General features: G+C 30.3%; 2 protein-coding genes across 7 annotated transcripts in view; both read right to left on the bottom strand.

The window, feature by feature from the left end:
* Positions 1-613: 613 nt before the first annotated feature.
* LOC101510567 (UDP-glycosyltransferase 73C25) lies at positions 614-2,622 on the bottom strand. The gene is made up of 2 exons (XM_004494035.4): positions 2,020-2,622; positions 614-1,797 (listed from the first exon to the last, which is right to left on the bottom strand). The coding sequence occupies exons 1-2, from the start codon at positions 2,497-2,499 to the stop codon at positions 787-789; spliced, it is 1,491 nt and encodes a 496-aa protein (XP_004494092.1). The 5' UTR covers positions 2,500-2,622; the 3' UTR covers positions 614-786.
* A 5,616-nt stretch (positions 2,623-8,238) lies between these two features.
* LOC101509812 (protein SHOOT GRAVITROPISM 6-like) overlaps positions 8,239-21,632 on the bottom strand; it is a 34,153-nt gene continuing 20,759 nt past the window's right edge. For 2 of the 6 annotated variants that reach the window (XM_027332288.2, XM_027332289.2), the window contains 21 exons: positions 21,407-21,516; positions 21,143-21,274; positions 20,481-20,555; positions 20,252-20,385; positions 20,061-20,133; positions 19,774-19,905; positions 17,736-17,911; positions 17,538-17,660; positions 16,638-16,787; positions 15,913-15,973; positions 15,731-15,826; positions 14,676-14,776; positions 12,899-13,004; positions 12,159-12,272; positions 11,995-12,069; positions 10,918-11,016; positions 10,013-10,084; positions 9,829-9,914; positions 9,639-9,732; positions 8,840-8,947; positions 8,239-8,731 (listed from right to left, as the gene is read on the bottom strand). In XM_027332288.2, the coding sequence (XP_027188089.1) occupies positions 8,573-8,731; positions 8,840-8,947; positions 9,639-9,732; positions 9,829-9,914; positions 10,013-10,084; positions 10,918-11,016; positions 11,995-12,069; positions 12,159-12,272; positions 12,899-13,004; positions 14,676-14,776; positions 15,731-15,826; positions 15,913-15,973; positions 16,638-16,787; positions 17,538-17,660; positions 17,736-17,911; positions 19,774-19,905; positions 20,061-20,133; positions 20,252-20,385; positions 20,481-20,555; positions 21,143-21,274; positions 21,407-21,516 (2,276 nt within the window). In that variant the 3' untranslated portion in view covers positions 8,239-8,572. Of the gene's footprint in view, positions 8,732-8,839; positions 8,948-9,638; positions 9,733-9,828; positions 9,915-10,012; positions 10,085-10,917; positions 11,017-11,994; positions 12,070-12,158; positions 12,347-12,860; positions 13,005-14,675; positions 14,777-15,730; positions 15,827-15,912; positions 15,974-16,637; positions 16,788-17,537; positions 17,661-17,735; positions 17,912-19,773; positions 19,906-20,060; positions 20,134-20,251; positions 20,386-20,480; positions 20,556-21,142; positions 21,275-21,406; positions 21,517-21,632 lie in introns of those variants that run through there. The other 4 variants (XM_012714142.3, XR_003471760.2, XM_073365783.1 and 1 more) reach the window with 4 other exon arrangements.

Genomic DNA, 21,632 nt, shown 5'->3' with positions numbered 1-21,632 from the left:
AACACTATTTTTTGTTGTTATTACACTGAACCGTTTATTTTAGTCTCGATGCATGCCTGAAATTTTGAATACAAATATGCAAGTCCAAAATAAATATACATTTAATTCTATTTTTCTTTCCGAAAATTTTGGTTTGGTTGATTTTAAAGATGCTCTCATGATTATTAGGCCACGTTAAGTTTAACTTAAAAAAGTGTTGACTCAATAAATATATATATATATATATATCAATGAAAAAAATTAGATTAGAGAGAACACACCCAATACAAGGTTTAAAAAAATCACTAACATTGTTGACTCAATACACATATTCTGATTAAGATATTTTTTAAACCGTGGTTCTTCTGATCATTAGTTTATTGATTTATATTTTCTTATATAAATAACTGTAATTAAGTAAAAAAACCGTAATTTAGGGTCTTAGTCATCAACCGAGATCAATTAAGTTATTCTTACTCTTTGATCCGGATATGAAATTAATACCATCTTATAAATCATACTTAAAGCTCCTTATCTCACAAAAAAGATTTATTTATTTATTTTTTAAGATCAATGATCAAAATCAAGTGGTACATATAATTAAGTTGTATCTTTTCATCAACATGCAAATAAGTAAAACCAAACTAACCAATTTTATATATGTGTATTTGATATTGCTTGGAAATTAAATCGAGCTTAATTTATTGATTTACAATTTCATAGTAAAACATAAAAATAGAGCAACTTATGATTATACAATTTTCAATGTTTATTTTCAAATACATGTTAAAACTAATTTGCATTTCTTCATGTTTCAACTTTGGTGCTTGATTGTTGTTGCATGATATCTTGAATAAGCAAAGTGATATTAAGATGAGAGGATCCATCTTTTTCAACAGCTTTCTTTGCCATCTCACTTAGTTTTTTAACTCTTTCTCTTCTCTTTTTACTTTCTTCTTCTCCCTCATCAACCACCATGCATATTGCCTCTTTAATAGTTTCCTTCTTCACATACACACCTGTCTTCTCTTCTTCTCCCCATTTCATTGGAACCTCAACACCAAGGCTCACACCAACCCTCAAAACTTGAGTAACAAGTTTCCCATTCAAAAATTGGTCAGCAAATAATGGCCAAGTCACCATTGGAACACCAGCACTTATCCCTTCAAGTGTTGAGTTCCAACCACAATGTGTTAAAAATCCACCAATTGAAGGGTGTGACAATATTACAACTTGTGGGGCCCAACCTCTAATTATAAGTCCTCTCCCTTTATTCCTTTCCTCAAACCCTTCTTCAATGATCCATTTTTCTAATTCTTCAATTTTATGTATTCCTTCCCTAATAACCCAAATAAATGGCTTTTTTGTTGCTTCCAATGCTAAAGCCAACTCTATAAGTTGTGAAGGAATTAAATTGCACAAGCTTCCAAGACAAACATAGATCACACTCTTTGGGTGGTGCAAATCTAGCCACTTTAAGCAATTATTTTCACTTATTGTAGCCACGTTACCTCTTTGAGCCTTATCCAAAGTACCATCTTTGTTGCAAAGTGAAACTGGTCCAACACACCACACTTTACCATTTCTTTCCTTCTTGTAATCCTCAACGTATGATTTTTCCAATTCCTCAAAAGTGTTTATGATTACACCATATGATTTTATTTCGGCATCTTGCATTTGTTCTCCAAAATCTTTAAGTTCATCTGTTAATATATCAGGTATCTGTTGTTTGTTGACTTGAATTTTGTCAGGTATGCAGGGCACGGTGAAATACTCAGATTCTGAATTTATGCTTTCAAGAATTTTTGAAGTGTGTATCTGTTCAAAATAATATATCTAAATATTATAAATTTATATTTAAATATATTGAAGATTAAGATAAAATGTCATTAGATATAATTTATATTTGAAACTTTTATAAAATATTTTTGAGATTTACTCCTTTTTAAAAATATAATTTTTTATTTCTTTTAATTTAACTCTATATATAAAATATAAAACGACTAATAAAAATTTAAAAAGAAATTTGTCTAAGAGTACCTTGAGCAAACAATGGAGACAGAAGGCAGAAAAACCATGGAATGAAATTCTAGGAATTTGATGTTTTTGAGCAATTTGAGAAGTCCAAGGAATGCAAAAATCAGAGATAATGCAATTTGGTTTAGGTGTCAAATTATCAAACAGTTCCTCTGCTTGTTTTTGGAGCAGTGTGATTGCACGAAAGAGATTGCATATCATGTCTCTTGAATTCACCATATCGAAACTCTCACACCCTTCTGGTAATCCTGCTTGTTTTGATGGAAAATTTAGTGTTACTATTTTGATTTGAAGGCCTGAAGAAACAGCACGTGAAATAACTGAAGTAAAACGTGATGCATTTTTTGGTGTTGTGAACATGGTAACAATAACACCACGTTGTGCTAACAGTTTTGCAATGTCCATCATTGGGATAATATGGCCTTGAGCTATTAACGGAAATAATACAAAGTGTGGAACATTCATATTTGCTTGCAAACCCATGCTACTGTATTTTGGACTTACAATTCAATTCAACTGTCTTTCAATTATATATCACTTTTTTGCTTATTAATATGATATAATATATGGCACCTAATATTATATATATATATACGATAGTATGGTGGTCCATTTTCATACCCGCTTCATCGTATGTTAATGTTTAAAATTTTAATGACAATTAATGATATTTTTCAAAATTTTAAATTAACAACTCTCGTGGCATGTGTACAGGCGACAATATAGATTAATTTCAGTTTGATAAAAATACATGTATCTTTTTAAAATTTGATTTCTCGAATAGACACTAATTATATTACCTTCTCAATAATAAAAACAAATAAATTTGTTAATTTATAATTTTTAAATATATTATTAATAGTCAAACTTTCAAATGACTTTTAGACATAGATCAATAAGGGACTATCTTTCGGTACAATTTGGGTCTATTATATTATATATATGGGTTCTAGAAGGTTTTATATAATTGGTGATGTAAGAGCATATGCAATGGGCATTGGATTATATGGAGAAAGAAGGGGTGGTGCATGGATTGGGGTAGAATCGTGTGGGTATCATGCTATATTTTATGATTATCACAAATTCTCTGTTTGGACGGAAACAAAAATGTGAGAGACAGAGAAGTGACGTGAACATTCAGGTCTATGTTTTCCGATGACAAATACAAAACAATGTCTTGCTTATTTTTTAACTGAATAATTATTGCATCACCACATGTTTATTTTGCATGACTAATTATAATTTATTAAAATAATTTTAAGATTTCATAAAAAATATAATTTTAATAAATTTTAGTATTATATGACCACTTGAAAACAAAAACTTATCTAAAATTTATCGACGTGTTTTTGAATGATCTCTTTTAAACTTATTTACGTTAAAATATTTTTTTTTTTTAAGAGTAATGTGAAATTTAGAGAAGAATTTTTAATATAAAGTAATGATATGTTTATTTTGTATGGAAAAATTATTTTTTAATGTGATGAAACAAAAAAAAAAAACCTACTTTCACGGCTAGAAAAAAATAAAATAAGGGAGAAAATTTAAAGAGGTAAAACATACAATCCCTCTCAATATCCGTCACTAAATTGTGTGGCTAAGAAATCAGTTAGGAATTTCAATTTTTTAATTTTTATAATTAATTTATATATTTAATTTTTTGGAGAAAAAATCTATGATAATCTAAAATTTGAGTTAGAGATAAATAAATTCTGATTAAAAATTGTTTTAATTAAGAATAAAATTCAAATATGAAGTAAGTAAATGATTTATTTTTAACTGAAACTTGTTAATTATTTTATTATTAATTTAATTTTTTTAACACTGATTTTAATAGTACTACTTATATAGTAAATAAAAATTTTGAAGAGAAATTTTTTATTCATGCGATCGGAGATAATTGTATTTAAGACATGTTATATGAGAGATTCAAATTAAATTCATCAAAATCTAATTCTTTATGCAAGACTCACTTTTAATTAATGGAAAGAAAATCAATTTTATTTGATAAAAAAAATACTAATATATATTTTTACTAAAGTCACTTTCGACATATATATAAAAAGTCAATTATGATAACTTTCATGTAATTAGAAATGAGATTTTTTTCTAGATTTCTTTTTTCATTTCTGCCTCTTCACCAGATGAGGACACTATTCCCCACCAATATTACGTGGGAAGATCTGAGCCTTTTCAACTCATTCAATTTGATATGGACATAATTTCTTAACTTTCTTGAATAAGTGTAATGTATCTCCCTCTATTATAGCTCTTACTTATTTTAGTACTTTAAATTAATCACCTCGCATTCTAAAATATTATTAAATTCAAATAAAAAAGAAAGAAAATGTTTGAAAGACTCAAAGTGCGTAAGCAAATCGATTTATGAAATTCTAAATGTCGTCAAATTAGTATTTAAATTTTGTAACTTAGCAAATATATATTTAAAATTATAAAATATCAGTCAAAATAAATTAAAATAGTTTATATGTACATTTTTCTTGTTAAATATTTGGGAGTTGACACTATAACTGTTGATGAAATTTGAGATTTGGGATTTAACATCAATGCTATCTTCTTAAGGACAAATGTGTCGATGAAATTTTGTTATCTCGAATAAATTTGTGAATAATTGTAATTTTGTATGAACTATTATGAACAAATTAATTCATCAAAAACTTAAATTTTATCAAAAAATTAGTACATATTGTGATAATATTGATATGATATCAACATAAAAAATCGAATATTCAATTAATATGTCATATAATAGTTTTTAAAGATAAAAATTTAAAAATTAATTATTTTAATTACTATTTTATAATTTTAAATATATATTTATTAATTTATAAAATTCAAAAATTATTTTAATTAAAATTTACAATTTAAAAAATTAATTTACCTATTCACTCAAAGAAGTATACCAAAACCTAATAAAACAATCATCAAACACACAAATTGGTATCTCGTTAAAATATTTCCTAGCAAATATAAAATATTGGAAAGCCGTCGAGAAAAAGTTGTCGAGATTCCATCTTACAAAATTAGTACCCTTTGGTAAGGCCAAAATCATGCATGCCAAGAAACAAAGATGCCTTTTTACACATACGATGAGATGAGGTGATGGATTCTATATGAAGTTAGTTAAAAAGAAAAATGTTTAGCTTACTTCTGAGTTTTAAGGAAATAAAGATAATTTTAAAAAGTAACGTGATAGAAAAAAATATATAAAAAGTAAAATAATGTATCTCGTAAATATATAAAAATTACCAATGTACGTGTATCATTATTGCAGTTAAAATTGATAAAATTTAAAATAATCTCTTTTTTCCTCTTGTAAAATTTACCATCTAAAGCAAAAGTTACTTTTTAAAAAATGAGTTTGGAGGAAAAATCATTTTTTTAAAGAACAATATTGTTTGTTAGTTGTTATGAAGGTAAAGTCACCGAAAGGTAAGAATAACACTGATTTTTAATTATAATTACTATTTTATTAGTTAAATTAATTCATTTTTAACACCATAATCACTGTTTTAGTTTTATTTTTTTTTTTTTTTTGTCAAATTTCATGTTTGTTGTACTTTTATAATAATACAACACAAGTTTTTTTTAAATTTTTTTTTATAGATGATTGTCATTAGAAATTCACATATAACTATAAAATCATAAATATAGAACGGATATACAAAAATTAACTTAACAATATTATAATTCTCAATTGAACTAAAATTAAAAAAACTATTTACCTGAAATAATTTTTAATAAAAAATCAACTTTTTTTTTGCTAACTAAGCATTTACAACATTTTTATTTTACAAACATTAATTATTATATTTGATATGCAAAATCAATTCGGATTCTATTCACCGAAAAATCGAGCATGGACGCACCTTTTCTTTAATTTTATTATTAGATAAAAATAAACTAAATATATTTAATAAATGGTTATAAAAGAGTATTTTAATCCATCGATGAATAAAAGAATCTTGCTAATATTTAAGATAAACAACTGAAAAACATAATTGGATCTTGCCAATCCAGAAATAATACTCCATATACTTGCATTAACGTAATAGTTAATGCACTAATATTTAATAAAAATATTAGTTAAAGTATTATCCTATTATTGTTATTATTATTATTATTATTATTATTGAGAATTTAGTTGGTCTTGCTTCTAGAATTTTTTTTTTGCTTATGTTAATCAACCTACATTTTTATAAAAACAATTTCTTATAATTAATTCATATAATTTAATATAATTTTATAAAATTGATTATATTTATAAACAGTTTTACAATTAATATTTTTTAAAAATTTTTTATTTTGAAAAACTTCTCAAAAGTATCTCGATTTTTTATAAAAAAAATTTGTTTGGATAAAAAAAATCCATTTTTTAAAAAAAATTTCACAAAAAAACTGAATTTTTTTTATATAAAAAATTCAAATTTCTTTTCAGAAATTTTTTCTCAAAAAAACCAAAATTATTTTCTATTAAAACTGTTAAGGAAAAAATTCCATTTTTTTATAAAAAAAATTTAGATTGGTTAAAAATTATAATTTAAAAAACTAATCTTTAAAAACCAATTATAAATATAATTTAATTAAAAAATTAATTATTTGTACAACACTACCTGACATCCATAATTAAGATGAGGACAACATTCCTCAGACAAACCCAACAAAAACATCCGTGGGAAGTTCCGTGCCTCTACAAGTTTACTACCCATTCAATTTGATATGACTAAAATTTATAACAATTTCCCAACTTTGTTTCTAGGGAAAGGCTAACACTATTTAAGAAGACACTTGTTAATAATTTAAATATAAAAAAAAATTAAAAATGATTTACTTCATACTTTAAAATTATAAAAATAATGAGATTTTCCCTTCACAACTAGTGTCAAAATTTATTTTAAAATAAATATCAATTATAATTTTTAATGTAACTTAAATTATTATTTTTTGAATCATATCCTTCAATTATTATGTACACTAGTTTCAAAACATTAATTATAAGCTACATTTATAATAGTTGAAAGCACAGACTTAGTTAAGAAGGATAATTTGATAAAAATGTCTATATTATAATTCTTCTATTTATTTCAATTCATAATATATGTGCATTAATTTTAAACTTTGTTTGGATTGATGCAATATAATGAAATGAAATGGTAAGTAATTAAATTCCATTGTTTGAATTTGAAAAAAGAATAAATGGAATGGAACACAATAGAACTCATTCTATCCCATACTATCCCATCCTCCAATTTTCTTTCCCCTTAATTTGGGCTGTATGCGATGGAATGGAGCTTTATAATTTGAATATTACTCTTTTACCCATTTTCCTCTTCCTCTCAAATATGTTTCTCTTCCTCTCGAATACGTTCTTTCTTAATAAATAAGGATAAATATTATAGTAGATAATGCGGATCAAAATGTTGTAGTAATATTGTGATATGGAACTCGATTGTTCTTCGTTGATTTGAAATGGAAACATTATTCGCTGATATCATAAAATGTCCAAACAATCAAATAATATTTTTTTTTTCTATTCCCCTCAATTCTACTTCATTCTACTCTGTTCTTTTCTATTCTATTACACACATTTTAAAATAGAGATAATAAAATTATAAACAATAAAATATAATCAAAAAATTAATATATATAATTTAAAATTTAAATTAAATACATTAATTTATTTAAATAATGCATAATACTCTCTCTCTCTCTCTCTCTCTCTCTCTCTCATGTATTGTGTATAAAAAAAATTTGGAGAATTTTTAATATGAATTTTTTTTGATGTTTTTTTTGTTACTCTATCCATCCCAAAATAATTGAACACTTAATCATTTTACACATATTAAAATTATATAAATAAAAAATAATATTACTTTTAACAAATTATCTTTGTTAAATATTACATTAAAAATGATACAAATATTATTAATAAAATGATACAATTGAAAATAAGTGTATTAAAAATTAATAGTCAATTATTTTAAGACAATTTCATTTTATAAATGAGTCAATTATTTTAAGACAGATGAAATATTTTCTCTTATAAATGGAACTAAAAATAGTAATAAAAGTCTTTTAAAAAAATCTTAAAAGCCATTAAATCTTATATATATATATATATATATATATATATATATATATATTTTTAAATTCACATACTTTTTTATATCAAAATGATCTTTAAATTCTCAATCCAATATATTGAAGAAAAAAACCAAAAAGAATAATTCTAAAGATAAATAATCAATACATAGAAACTAATGAAATCTCGAATGTGATGTGCGAGTTTCATGGAAGTGTAATTAATATACAACAACACAATCAATTGAACATTAACTTACATTTAACAAACAAAAAAACGAGGAGATTGCTTACAACAAACACTGTACAAGACGCCACTGTGGATCCATCCGTAGGCAGATGACTTTTATGAAACCAATAAATAAGCATGAGCAGCAGACTGATCCACTTCCAAAAACTAGTTCTTCATGGTTGCTTATCATTGGGTTATTACTAGTTTATTATGGACTCCGCATCATTGTTCCTTATTGTCTGACTCTAACCGATCAAGATGAACTGCTCTCCATGAACATGAATTGGAAGATTTGAGCAACAAGCCCAAAGCTGCAGAACATGCTGCCCTTACAACGGCATCAGGTGATCGACTCATTTTTCCAACCAGCATCCCAAATACCTAAAAGAAGAGACAGATCAGGTGAAACTTCAGTTCTTGTCAAAAAAAAAGGTGAAACTTCAGTTTAAGCTGAAATGCCTAAAGATTGCAAGCACATTCACGAAATACCTGTGTATGGTAGTCAGCTAAAATATGATGATTGTCCGATAAAGAAAGCAAGCTGCTGCATAAGTACATAGCATTTGCCTGAATTATAGGCCATGGTGCATCAAAAGCCTGCTTCGTCAAGAAAATAGTCAGCTAAGTTCTCAAGACCATAAATATGACACGAAAAATGTAATTTACAATGCATTGGTTTTGAAGTCTTCTAAGGGGTTTGTTATTGTAGGACTATTCCATGTTTCATAATATTCTCAATGGTGGAGAATCAAGCAGGAAGTTAACGAAATGAAAATCCAGCCAACGTTATAGCACAAATCATTTACCATTACAAGATTTATTGGCTCAGTTTAAAATCCTAAATGTACCTAAGACAGCTGCAGTTGAAAGGATCATGCTCACTACCAAAAGAAAAAGCACAAAATGTGTGGAGATAATAAGGAATAAACCGTACAATTAAACTTGCAGAGAACACCACTACCAAAAAAAACACGAAACTTAAAAAAAGGTACAACACCCACATTAGAAACATACAGGTGTATTTTTGTGTTATACAAGCGCACTCAGTCCTTTTGACTAAAATGGATAAACAAAAAGGATTATAATCAAAGAATCCTAGAGATTGAGATTGTTCGGAGATGGAACACAGAAAGGCAAGAGAATATAAGAGGACCCTGTTGATACAATATTAATTTCAGTTACATAAATATTCATGAACGATTTTAATGGTGAAAAGCATGCATGTATTGGAATTAATAAGTTATATTGTACAACAGCATGTGTTGAACCCATTATGGTGAAGATGAACCTGCACTGTTGACGCCATATAAGTATCAACTCTGGAAAGAAGATGCTGCGTAAATTGCTTTGCAATGTCTCGTAGAAAATCCTCATAGTCACTTCTAAAAAATAAAGACAGATGCAATATTTTCTCATAAGATAATTCTTAAAAATAATTGCAAAGATAAATTTTTTAAGATCTGTCTAAGTCAACATACCGGTGATCAGAAAGGAAACTCGGTGTGTTTAGCAGGGCTAGCAATCCATCAATTTCCATCAACGGGAAAACTCGTCTCAGGGTATTCTGTCAGCAAGTATGTTTCAAAAATAAATGATTTAGCATGTTAGAAGTTTCTCTATGAATCTCCAATTCAGGGAAAATCCAAGATGATGACTGATTACCCGGCAGGCTAGTCGGACACTAACATCTTCATCATGAAGATGCAAAACCAGACGAGGAACAGCAGCATGTACCTTTGAAAAAACAATCATTAGCATGGAATGAGCTAGCTGAAATACTAAGAAGTAATATATGACAATCACCAATTCAGCTGGCCTATCATCAAGTACTCACCAAAATAATGAAAATCTCCATGGTATACTTGCCACTTGGTTGGAAATATCACAAAGTACAATTGAAAGTTTTGCACATGCTAACATGTTTTTTAAAGAGAAACGTACTACTAAAAGGCTACACATTTTGATTACTTTTACTTTTATTATTTTGGTTGTATGAACAATTTCACATTCTTTAGCATGGGTATGAAAAGGAAGCATTGGGTGGCAGTGATACAAAGGCAAATAGTTTACCTGTAACAAGTTCAAACGTTCAACCTTTTTCTCTCTACTATTACCAAATTCAAAGTGATTATAATGTTTTGCTCTGTGTAATTAGTTTTCTCCTGCTAGTTTAAAGGTTGTTTTGTCTTTAGAGACACTTCGAATATAGGTTAGATTACCTCTTGTATTCTTTTAAATAGATTTATCTTTGCCTTTCAAAAATTAAATTATAGCGATTATCACTTTGTTACTAACCATAATGGTAATCACAAAATGAATAGATCACGGTAAGATTACAATAAGCTAGCAATTTAACTAAATAGTAAGCAAACAAAATGGATATTAACAGAGAATAAAAAATCCCCTTATTCTGCCACACAGTACCCATTCAATCCACTACCAACAACCATCAACTTCATATTGTCTTTGCAGGTGAATAGATGGAAGCTAGAATTTCTTTTTTAGTCCATAATTTAGAAAACGGGAAAAAGAATAAGTAATGACTGCAAACAACATTAGCAACATACCTGCTCAACAAATGGCTCTCTTAGTGTCCCAGTTCCATAGTTGCTTAGTGCTCCAAATACTGCGAAGGAACTGGCTCGCATCTTTGCATTCATGCTTGTCTGTTTTTAAATTAATAGTGTTGAGTATTTCCCAAAAAATAAAATTCTCTAATACTTTAGAAACAGAAATATTACGAAACATATTAAGCAAGGATAAAATATCCTTGAAAAATGGAAATTTCTAGAAACAACAACAAACTAGCTTTAGTTTAATATATACAGTTACACAAATTCCTATTTTTGATAATGGCGTAGTGCAATGTTGAGTTAATAAGTTACATTGTTGTTAGTAGAATTTTTTTATAAAATTTTTTGAATGCAAGAGCATCAAAACAGAACAACATATCCCAAGTATGGTACAACTTCAGGCTCTACCAATCATCCACAGAAACTCATGAATTTATTGATCAAATAAGAAAAATAACGTATACAAAACATGGAAAAATATTGTTAATAGATATAACTTAATTCAATGTGACTGAAAGTGTGTTTATAAGTGATGGACACCTCTCACTCTACAAACCAGTCTTCTTGAGTTGAGTTAGGCTCAAACCCAAATTCTAAGAATAGCTACTAAGCACTAATCACTTGTCAATCTGTACCAGAAAATGCTACTCGTTATATACAATCTAACATTTAATTCCAACAGTTACAGCTATAGCCATGCAAATCTTTTAGCTTGCCTGAAGACCTTCTCAATATCCAATTTTCTGAAGACCCTTCTCAGTAACCAATCTTTCAGTAAAAAATGTTCGAAGAAAGAATATTGGTAAGAACTTAGAAGGTTTGGGTCATATCGCGTAAATTTCCTTTTGAACTATGGAATCTTAAAAGTAGGAGACAAAGTGAGATTTTTTTTTTCCAGAAAATAATTTGTTTTAGAATAAATAATCCAGCCTGCTTCGACCAAAATCCATGTAAACAATTAATGACAATTTTCAACTATATATATACAGAAGAAAAATATGGGATACAATTGTAAAGAAACATAATGCAAAATAAAATTCAAATGATACATAGAAGAGTAAACTGACGCACTTGTAGATTTCGAAGTCGTATTGCAAGATTAAGCAAAATGGGCTCAACAGCATCATCAGGTGAAGATTCGAGAATCTGAGGCAAAAAAGCAAACTATTCAGTTAAATTTAAAATGGTTAAAAAAGTAAAAAAAATGAAACACGTGATGAAACAAACAACTTCACCATCAATAAGCACGATACTGCGGTTAATTGTACAGATTCATCAGAATCATCTAGCAGAGCTAATATAACACCCAGGACTTGAGTTGTAAACTTCAGAATATGAATTGATGGGATCTGCAACATCAATGTTTGGAGGTGTTAATTCTTTAAAAAGGGAGCACAGGGAATCATGCAGCAGGAGTATAGACCTGTCAGGAATTGAAAAATTAACCGAAAACAATAAGTTAAATCCCACATGGAGAAACATTTAATGGTCCTAATCAGCGCTTACCTTCAGTTATTTTTCCTATCAGTTATTTTATCACTAATTAACATGAAGTTCACTGGTTAACTATCAGAGTATGATGATCCAGGTCACATTATGTATCTTAGTGTGTATTGTTCATCTGTATTGATTACACTTCTAGATTCTTCTCCTACAGTATTCAGTTAAGCTTTCTTTTACAGTTGTAACCAACTCATACAGCTAATTAACGATTTAGATTTAGTAAGGAATTTTTTTAGAATCTGTTCTGCTTTAAGATAATCCAAATTAACAAAATAACCTATTGCAACAATAATTGAAGTGTAAGGAACAATGGACTAATTGAGACGAAATTAAAGTTGAAGGTGGTTCTACACACTTTTGCCGTTAAAAAAAAGCAGATAATTCGAAAGCAAACAGGCACTTAAAACAGCTAAACCAACGTTGAATTAACTAACATTGAAATGAAGAAACGGTGGTCACATGATAAAACAACCTGTACTAATCCTCTCAAACAAAAGCGCTGAACAGTAGAAGACTCGTCTGATACACGTCTACATAAAACCTCAACCATTTGCTCCAAAAGCGACCCAAGTCCACCACTGTAAAAATGATGTTAATCAATAAGCACTTTAACTCAACAATAAAGACCTCTTTTAATATATGTAAGAATACTTAATGACTAAATATTATTGTGAGAAGACGACATATTGCTAATTGTGAAAAACTTAAAAATGACACAATGTCTAAGTCTGACTCTCCAAAAGGCTAAAATGGAGATACGTGACAATTTCCATCCTTCATGCAAGAGCTAATTGGTCCTGAGGTGAGGAAAATGCACATGCCTTTCTTACCTTGTGCACAACTTTAATTCAATTATCAAGAATGGAGCCAACAAGGATTAAAACTCCTAACTACCTGATCATAAAGACACTTATTATGCAAACAACACTTATTATGCAAACAATCAACTCTCCCAAAAGCTTAAACTATTAAGAGGAGAACAAAGCATGGGTTATATTTTTAATAAAAACCAAATAGAGGCATACTGCCTAAGAAGTCAATAACAACCACCCTATTCGATTAAAGTAATTGTTAGTCAAACAAACAAAATCATCTGTGAACCAGACCAATGCCAGATTTGGTCAAAAGCCTGTGAGACAGGCAATCAGAAAACAAGACATTGGACTGCTAACCAAGTTATAACCTCGAGAAATTGGCATGAACTGGTATGGTTTAACAAAGGACTAGTCCTCATATCTTCACCAAGTCTCTTAGAGGTCAAAAGATATACTACCTATGTAATAACTTGGATGCGTACGACACATATGCACCAGCTTGAGGGAGAGCGTTGAGATATTATTTTTCATTAAGCATATATGTTCTATTTCCTAGTATACATTTCTCTGATTGTAATAAATGACTAGATAGTTATAGGTTACTTATTCTTATCCATATAATCAAGGGATCTTGATTGTTATCCTATTGTTATATAGTTATAAGGCCTGGGTTAATCTCTCAAGCAATTAGAATCACATTGAAGTCCCAAACATTTGTCCACGCTCTAGATGTCCAATCCTATGTGTAAGATATCCCACATGGACTAGAGATATGACCAAAGTACTCCTTAAGGGTTAATCATCACCTCTTGAACTAACTTTTGGAATTGAGTTTGGCGCAACTCACCTTAAGAGTTTGAAAAGCATCAAATAGCTAAGAATAACAAGGCATAATCAGGTTCAATCTCCTCAAAACTGCTATGCCATGCTACGGCTGCTATTGATTACACCCAAGCCTTATAAACAATGTATAGGCCATTATGGTCATATCTTTACTCGATGTGAGATTCTTAAAAAAAGTTATAGAATAACCATATCCTAAACCAGAAGGAACACGAGTAAGACCCCAAATAGTATATTGAACTGTTAGAATATTAAAAAATATCTTATAATATCTTTTATATTATATTAGAGTATCTTAAATTATTTCTTAGGATCAATTTATAATCATAGAGATATCTTAGAATATCTCTCATTATTATTATGATTTATTCTTTATTTGGGATTGAGTCTATGTTTCTCTATAAATAGAGATTAGTATTGAATCTTTTGTAATAAAGTCAGCATTAAACTATTATCAATAATATTTAAACCCTTATTATTTTCTCTCCTCCTTTTCTCTAAAATCCCACAACTTCAACATGAACAATATCAAAAGTTAATACACCAACATTAACGGAAGGAAACTTATATAAAGTATCATTCTATACGCACCTATAACGAACAAATTCGGACAAGGCAGCAGCAGCAGCTTCCCTTTGGTATTTCTGGGGTCGGTCCAATGATCTTTTCAAAAATTGACAAATATTTTGGATCTATGTTTTCAACAGGACAAAAGACTTGGTCAGAATTTTTTTATGATGAGAAAAACAGTTGTCTTACCAAAATAATTTTGAGCAGGTGTTCACAACCATGCAACTTCACATAAAGCAAATGATCCCTAATTATAAACCTTTTTTTAATATTATTTGTAGAGAATCATAAAGCATGTCAAATGCCACATAAAATTGCAACAAAACAATAACACTACATTAACACAAATGATAAGATAGATTCATTTCTTGCATGTCTTACTCCTTGCTCAAAATTTCCAGTCAAATTATTGTGAGTAGGAAAGTATGAGGGAGGTATCTAGGTGGAGTAAAACAATATATTGACAATAGAGAAAAATAGTTATACATACAGAAGTGAGGCATCCTCCTATGATAAAAGAGAAGCAAAACAAAATTACAAATTAAACATCAAACTAACACCCTTTGTATTCATGTTAAAGATATCTTAAATAGTAAGAGCCAATTTGAATAAATTTCCTCACAACTACTTGTGGATATATTAAAAGAATCTTACAAAAACTAGAAGTTCGATAAACATTGCTTTGGGTATTTGTAGAAATTACTTTTTATATCTCAAACTCAAATTTTTCGAAACCTCTCGTATTTAATTTCTTTATAAACATCTATAAATTATAAGATCTTTTTCATAAGTACTAACCATAACTACTAGCAATGACTGGAACATTGAAGTGATGCCAAAATAACCTATTCTAGGAATAGCAAATTGATGCTTTAAAATCATTTCATTTCATGATTACAGGGCCAAAATTATCACCAGATGAAGGAAGCACAAACTCATAATCTACAATTTTTTAATGTATAATAATGAAACTACTCCAATAACTTATCAGCATTTTCTGTTTGGTCATGCAAATATGTATTCATTTGGATATATAAAATAATGTATGAATAGAAGTATACTTTAAAACATAATACCTCTTTTGGCCGCTTTATAGATATGCAGCCGGCTATGTCTCCAATGAGATTAATCCACCTCTCATTTTCAGAAAGTTCCCCATCTCTAGCTAAAATCTGAATAAAGAAATAATTTGTTGTATTGCTTTGGTTACAAGACCATCGTACATCCTTAAAATGGAGCAATTGTAATGTGTGTCTACCTTTCCCATCTCAAGGTCACCAACACATTCACAAAATGCCTGGAATGCAGTCAGAAGATTCCTGCACAAGGATTAAACACAGGATTCACATGCGCAGTTGTGTGTACAACATATTTGTGTGCAGTAATATAGCTTTATTAACACATATTATGTTAACTTAAAGACATATGGCCCTAGGTAGTTAATCCCAGATAGCGGCGCGTCGCGGCCAACCCCAGAAACCGGAATAGCGAAATAGCGGGTTGCGGGATACTAGGATTTTTTGGACAAATTATATGAATAGTACTATATAAACATACATAATAAAACAATGTCTCAAACTCATAAGCATTCATAAATAGTAACAAAAAAATAAACATTCATAAATTAAAAAATAAAACAGAAAGAAAAAAATAAAAAGAAAGAAGTAAAAAAAGTAAATTAAATAAAAGAAATAGAAAGAAATAACTAAGTAACAAAAGATAAAAAATTAAATTAAAATAAAAACAGAGAAGAAAAAAAGAAGCAACAAAAAAAATAAATTAAAAAAAATGAAATAGAAGAAAGAACTAAAGTTAAGAAAAACAGAAAGAAAAAAGAAACAAAAGAAAAAGAAGTAACAAAAAATAAATAAATAAAGAAATAGAGAAAGAACTAAAAAGAAAAAAATGAGTAAAAACAGAAACGGAACAGAGGAACAGAACAGAGAAAGAAGTAAAAAGAGAAAGAAGTAAAAAGCAGAGAACCAGTGACGAAGAGCAACGGCGGCGCAGACGAACAGGCGTGGCAAACACAAACGGGAAGTCGAACAGGCGCAGCGAACACAGAGGACGATGAAACGGCTGAGGACGATGAAACGGCAGAGGAAGGAGACAGAAGGAGACAACTCTGAAACTCTGAAATTTGAAGGACAATACCAAAATTACTCTTAAGATATTTTAAAATTTAAGGGTAAATTTGGTATTTAATGGAAAAAAAACAGAGGATTTTTCAGAAAAAAATCTCATTTTCTAGGGTTTGAGATCCTCTGACTCAGAACGCGTCCCGCAACCCGCGACCGGCCCAGATTGCGCGCGACCTCTCCTTTGCCTGCTTCACACTGTGCCGCCGCGGCCATGTCCTTCGCCACGATCCCGCCGCGAACCGGCGCTATTGACTACCTAGATATGGCCCTGGCTTTAGTTTCCTCTATACCATCCTAAGGAAACCATATTTGAATTTAGAATGGTGGGCAGAATGGAAAAATTTTCATCGGGGGTTTTATTGCAGATTTAAATATCTCCCTAACCTCATTAAAGAATCAACTAAAGTTGACATTAAGCTCTAAATTAGAGTATGTTAATAGTAGTGCTAATGACAGTGTCAGTTAGATTCTAGTTGAAGTTGCAGGGTAGTCTTAGGAGGAGAGTGAGGATAAAGAATACTCATATTAATATTGATGGGAGTTATATATATTTAGCTTTATTACAAATGACAAAGTACTAATCTATGTTTATACTAATTTGCAATACTCTAAAATTACTCCCAAGATAACATAAGATATTATTCATATATTCTAATAAGTCTAACAAAATACAATTAATACTTGACATGCATCAGAAACATGGATGGATGCTAACATTTAAATAGTAACACTAGATCCTCACCGCAATGGTTCAAGGTGACCAGAGTAAGTTAACCCATGGCAGCTTCCAAGTTGTAGCATCAGCTCAGAAAGAACAGAAGCATAGTTTTGTTCAACGGCCCTTTTTCCAACTTTTCCCCCACCTCTGCATCAAATAAAGGCTTGAAAATTGTTGGATCATTTAAATATCTTAAATTCAAAATAAATTGACAATACAGACCTGAAAAAAGCAGTAAGAGCAAAAATTGCAGCTTCCAAATTGCCATCCTCTGTATGTGTGTGGACCTGGCTATCCTCAACTCTGTCTACATCACATTTAAGGATAGGAATCTGGCTAAGGACAGATATCACATGTTCTAGAAATAACTCTGACAGAACCAAGTGCTGCGAAAATGCCTGGGAAAATTTATATACTACATGAATCAAATAATCTATAAACATATTCTTTAAGAAGAATCACTGAGAAATCAAGAAACACGAACATCATATAAAGGTGTTTGAAATAATGTAAATACTATTTACAACAAATAAGATAGATTAAGATCTGATTTGAGATTGATTTTATCCATATAGCCAAGGAATTTGATTGTACATATTTATTAGTATAAATTTGTTTAAATTAACACGTTGAGGGTGGATCTCTGAAGCAATCAGACTCATTTAGTTTCATATTTAATTTGGCATAAGAGTTCATATAATGTGGGCTTGGATAAAACCTTAAAAGTCCATGCTAGAAACCTGAGAAGTCCAAATCAGAAACCTTGAAAGTCCCAACAAAAACTCTACCAAATCAAGAGCTTGGTCTCTCCCAATCAGTATCCAGTCCCAGAATAAATGCCTACTCCTCTTTTCCTTCATGTTCCCCAATTATTAAATAATTGTCTAATAACATAACTGCTGCCTAATAATATAATAACTAATAACTGCCTATAACTACCATTTATTTCTGCCCTCTCTAACAACATGCTTCTGCAAAAGAGGGTTTCGTGTCGTCAGTGTGCTCTCGAAACCTTTCCATAACATTGGACTCTTCTATTACTAGTTTTGGTGTAGCCTTGCATTCTTGTGTGCAGTTGTTGCATAAACTGGTAACAGTACGGTTTGTCTGTCTCAGTCATCGTTTATTGGATCCAAGATTTAGGTGCTGCCTATCAAAACTGTCACAACCTAGAATTCTTTGCCACTGGACACAGTGAACATATTATCTTTGTCATATCCCTTGGATGCAAATCCTGCGTGTGCATTGCTTTTCCTTTTCGCCTAGTGATTGTTTGTCACTCCCCTTCTTATTCCTTCTCTGCACTGCCCAAGTTGATGTTTTCCTGGTGTGGATGAATGAATCTCCCTCGGTTGTCTCCCCTACTCATTCTCTCCTCTCGTCGTGAAAATCTTTTTGGTTTAGACTCTCCTATTGTTGTCTTGGGACTTCCTATATCCGCCTTAATCGGAATATCTTCCATTTTATCCACTTTTCTTCATCGCTTTGTTCGATAGATTCAAGACTGTCTAAATCGTGCACTATTGTGATACTATTTGATTCCCAATTTTCATATGCTCCACTTAACTCCTACTTAATAGAAAGAAAAAGAAACATGTATTGAGACATTGGCTCTTCCATATGCCATTAACTATGTCAAATAAGGAGGTAGTAAAGTATGCACTCAATCCCTGGTGCAAACCCTAGTTGATTACAATTGTTAGATACTAGAGAACGGAGAGAAACTCACGGATAATATAAGAAAAATAATGGAAAACAAAGGAAAGAGTTGAAACTTGAAAGCTTGTTCTAGAATCTGATTATATTCTCTTACATTAATAACTCAAAACAAATGTTTTATAACTGAACAACAGGCTCTGAACTAAGTGACAAACTCTAGCTGACCCCATCACCAGCAGATACAGTAACTGTGTTGTGTACTGTACAGTTGAGAACGATCTGCAACTAACCCGCGCTAATACTTATAGGAAACTCTTCTATCACAACCTAATAGTTTTCACACTACTCTTGTCCATCATATTTACCCTTCATTGCTAGAATATACACCTCAAACATTTAACCCCGTAATTATAAACACTCCCAATTTAAGATCAATATCCATAATTTTAACATGTAAGGAACATACTAAAACAGACAAATTCTCTTTTTTATGAACTCAAATTCTAGTGGACACTTTTGTACAACCATTGTTATGAGAAAATAAATTGTAGTTAAAACTGAACAGGGGGAATATATTTATTAATGAAAAAGACAGACTTACATAGAATGCATCCTGCATGGGCCATCCACCACGCAGCCTAGATATATCCTTCGTTATTATATCCCTTCCAGCAGTAGCCAGGACTTCATCAAAAACAGTTTTTGCACTAGTATTTTCAGCCAAAGAAGCAATCTTATATAGTAAAGGTTAACTTACCAGAGGCAAACAGCAAGAAAGCATCATATATTGATACGCAGTGTGTGGGGGGGCAATAATTACCAGACTACAAAAAGAACTGTGTTGACATTTAGGCACATATTCTAAAATATATTAGGAAAAAAGGATACAGCACCGAGAGTTTCCACACGTAAATGTTTGTCAGTTGCATGCACAGTGGCAGAGATCAATGATTGTGTTGTCCTGTAATACATTGTATGTCACAATAACTTATGCTCAAAATTTATCAGGTAAAAGGATGATATAACCAAAGGTGGTTTCTCCAATAACGTAACATTTGTAAATAAACTATGCTTTACACCTTGAGATATCAATCTCGGTCAATTCACTCCCTCTCCTTGTGACAAACTCAACGACAGCTTGAATAGCTCCTTCAGCTGACTGCTTGATCTTATCACATATAGCTACTGAGCAACCATGAAGCATAGCAACCAGCTGTATGAAAGTATCATCCAAATTGATAATTATAATTTACAGGCACGCACACACACACACACACACGCATAAGGAGAACAAGAAAAGACAATTGCCTCATCCTTGGTCAAAAGAATGCAGAGGGAGGAAATGATCCTGTTGAAAACTTCTGATGGATCAATAGAGGTATCCTGTATACACACATGAAAACTGTTAGAACATCTGAACAATGCATCATTATTATATAAAAGAAAATAGGTTAGAGTCTCTTAGATTATCTAATAATATTGGTTTCCATATTTTCTTATATATCATTAATGGTTTTCTTATTTAATTAGGAATAGTAAATACATATAAACAAGGATAAAAAAACGGTGCTTTGTCTTTCATATTAACATTAACAGCCAACAAGTTACTTGCATCAACATAACATCGATATAAAATCGTTATTCCACACAATTCTCTTCAACAAAAACCAAGAACAACTTGGGTCTTATTTTTTTGTCTTAAATATACTATCCCTCAAAACATGATTTGTTTAAAATTTGTCCCTATTTGAATTTGGCTCATGTTTAGCTCTGCATTTAACAAAAAGTGTTTGTAGTCCTATTCCTAACCAGGGACTAAAACACAATTTTTTATTGAATGAAGGGAAATAGAGATTGATTTCAAAAAAATGTCACATTTTCTGAGACCAAAATTTTATTGATACCCTATTTCTTCTTCACCTGCAACTTAAATGCACGAAAGGCAGACACAACGTGGTCAGTGAACTTACATTCCTCAGCATGGCTATAACATCTTCAAGAGAAGACAAAGCACTGTATGACAATTCTATATCTTCAGCAGATATAGACAAACCAGGAGGTTTTGGAAGAGAAAGAGAAATGCTGAAGAGTAGATCAAGAATCTGCACAACAACACCATTAAATGGACTATTAGAAGTGAAACCAGAGAGCATGTATTTTGTAAATCTTTTAATATTTCAGAAAACAACACAGGTCTTATTTTATAACACAGACAAGACATCTCAAGTACATACTTGCGCCGATATCTTTCGGACTTCAGAATTTGTGTCCGCACAACGTGGAAGATACATTGTTACCCTATCTCCCAAGCACAAAGCTTCGCGACTTGGCAATACAAATGCAGCTGAAGTTGAAAACCAAAATAAATATTTTTCTTTTGGTTAAAATAGTGGCAGTGAGGTTTGTATCGATGATCTCATGCAAACCATCTAAACCCTTAAACAGTAGCCCAATCCTAGT

Source organism: Cicer arietinum, chromosome 3 (genome assembly GCF_000331145.2).
Source record: "Cicer arietinum cultivar CDC Frontier isolate Library 1 chromosome 3, Cicar.CDCFrontier_v2.0, whole genome shotgun sequence".
NCBI lineage: Eukaryota > Viridiplantae > Streptophyta > Magnoliopsida > Fabales > Fabaceae > Cicer > Cicer arietinum.
The sequence above is the reverse complement of the archived record's forward strand: the minus strand, read 5'-3'. Positions and strand labels throughout refer to the sequence as shown.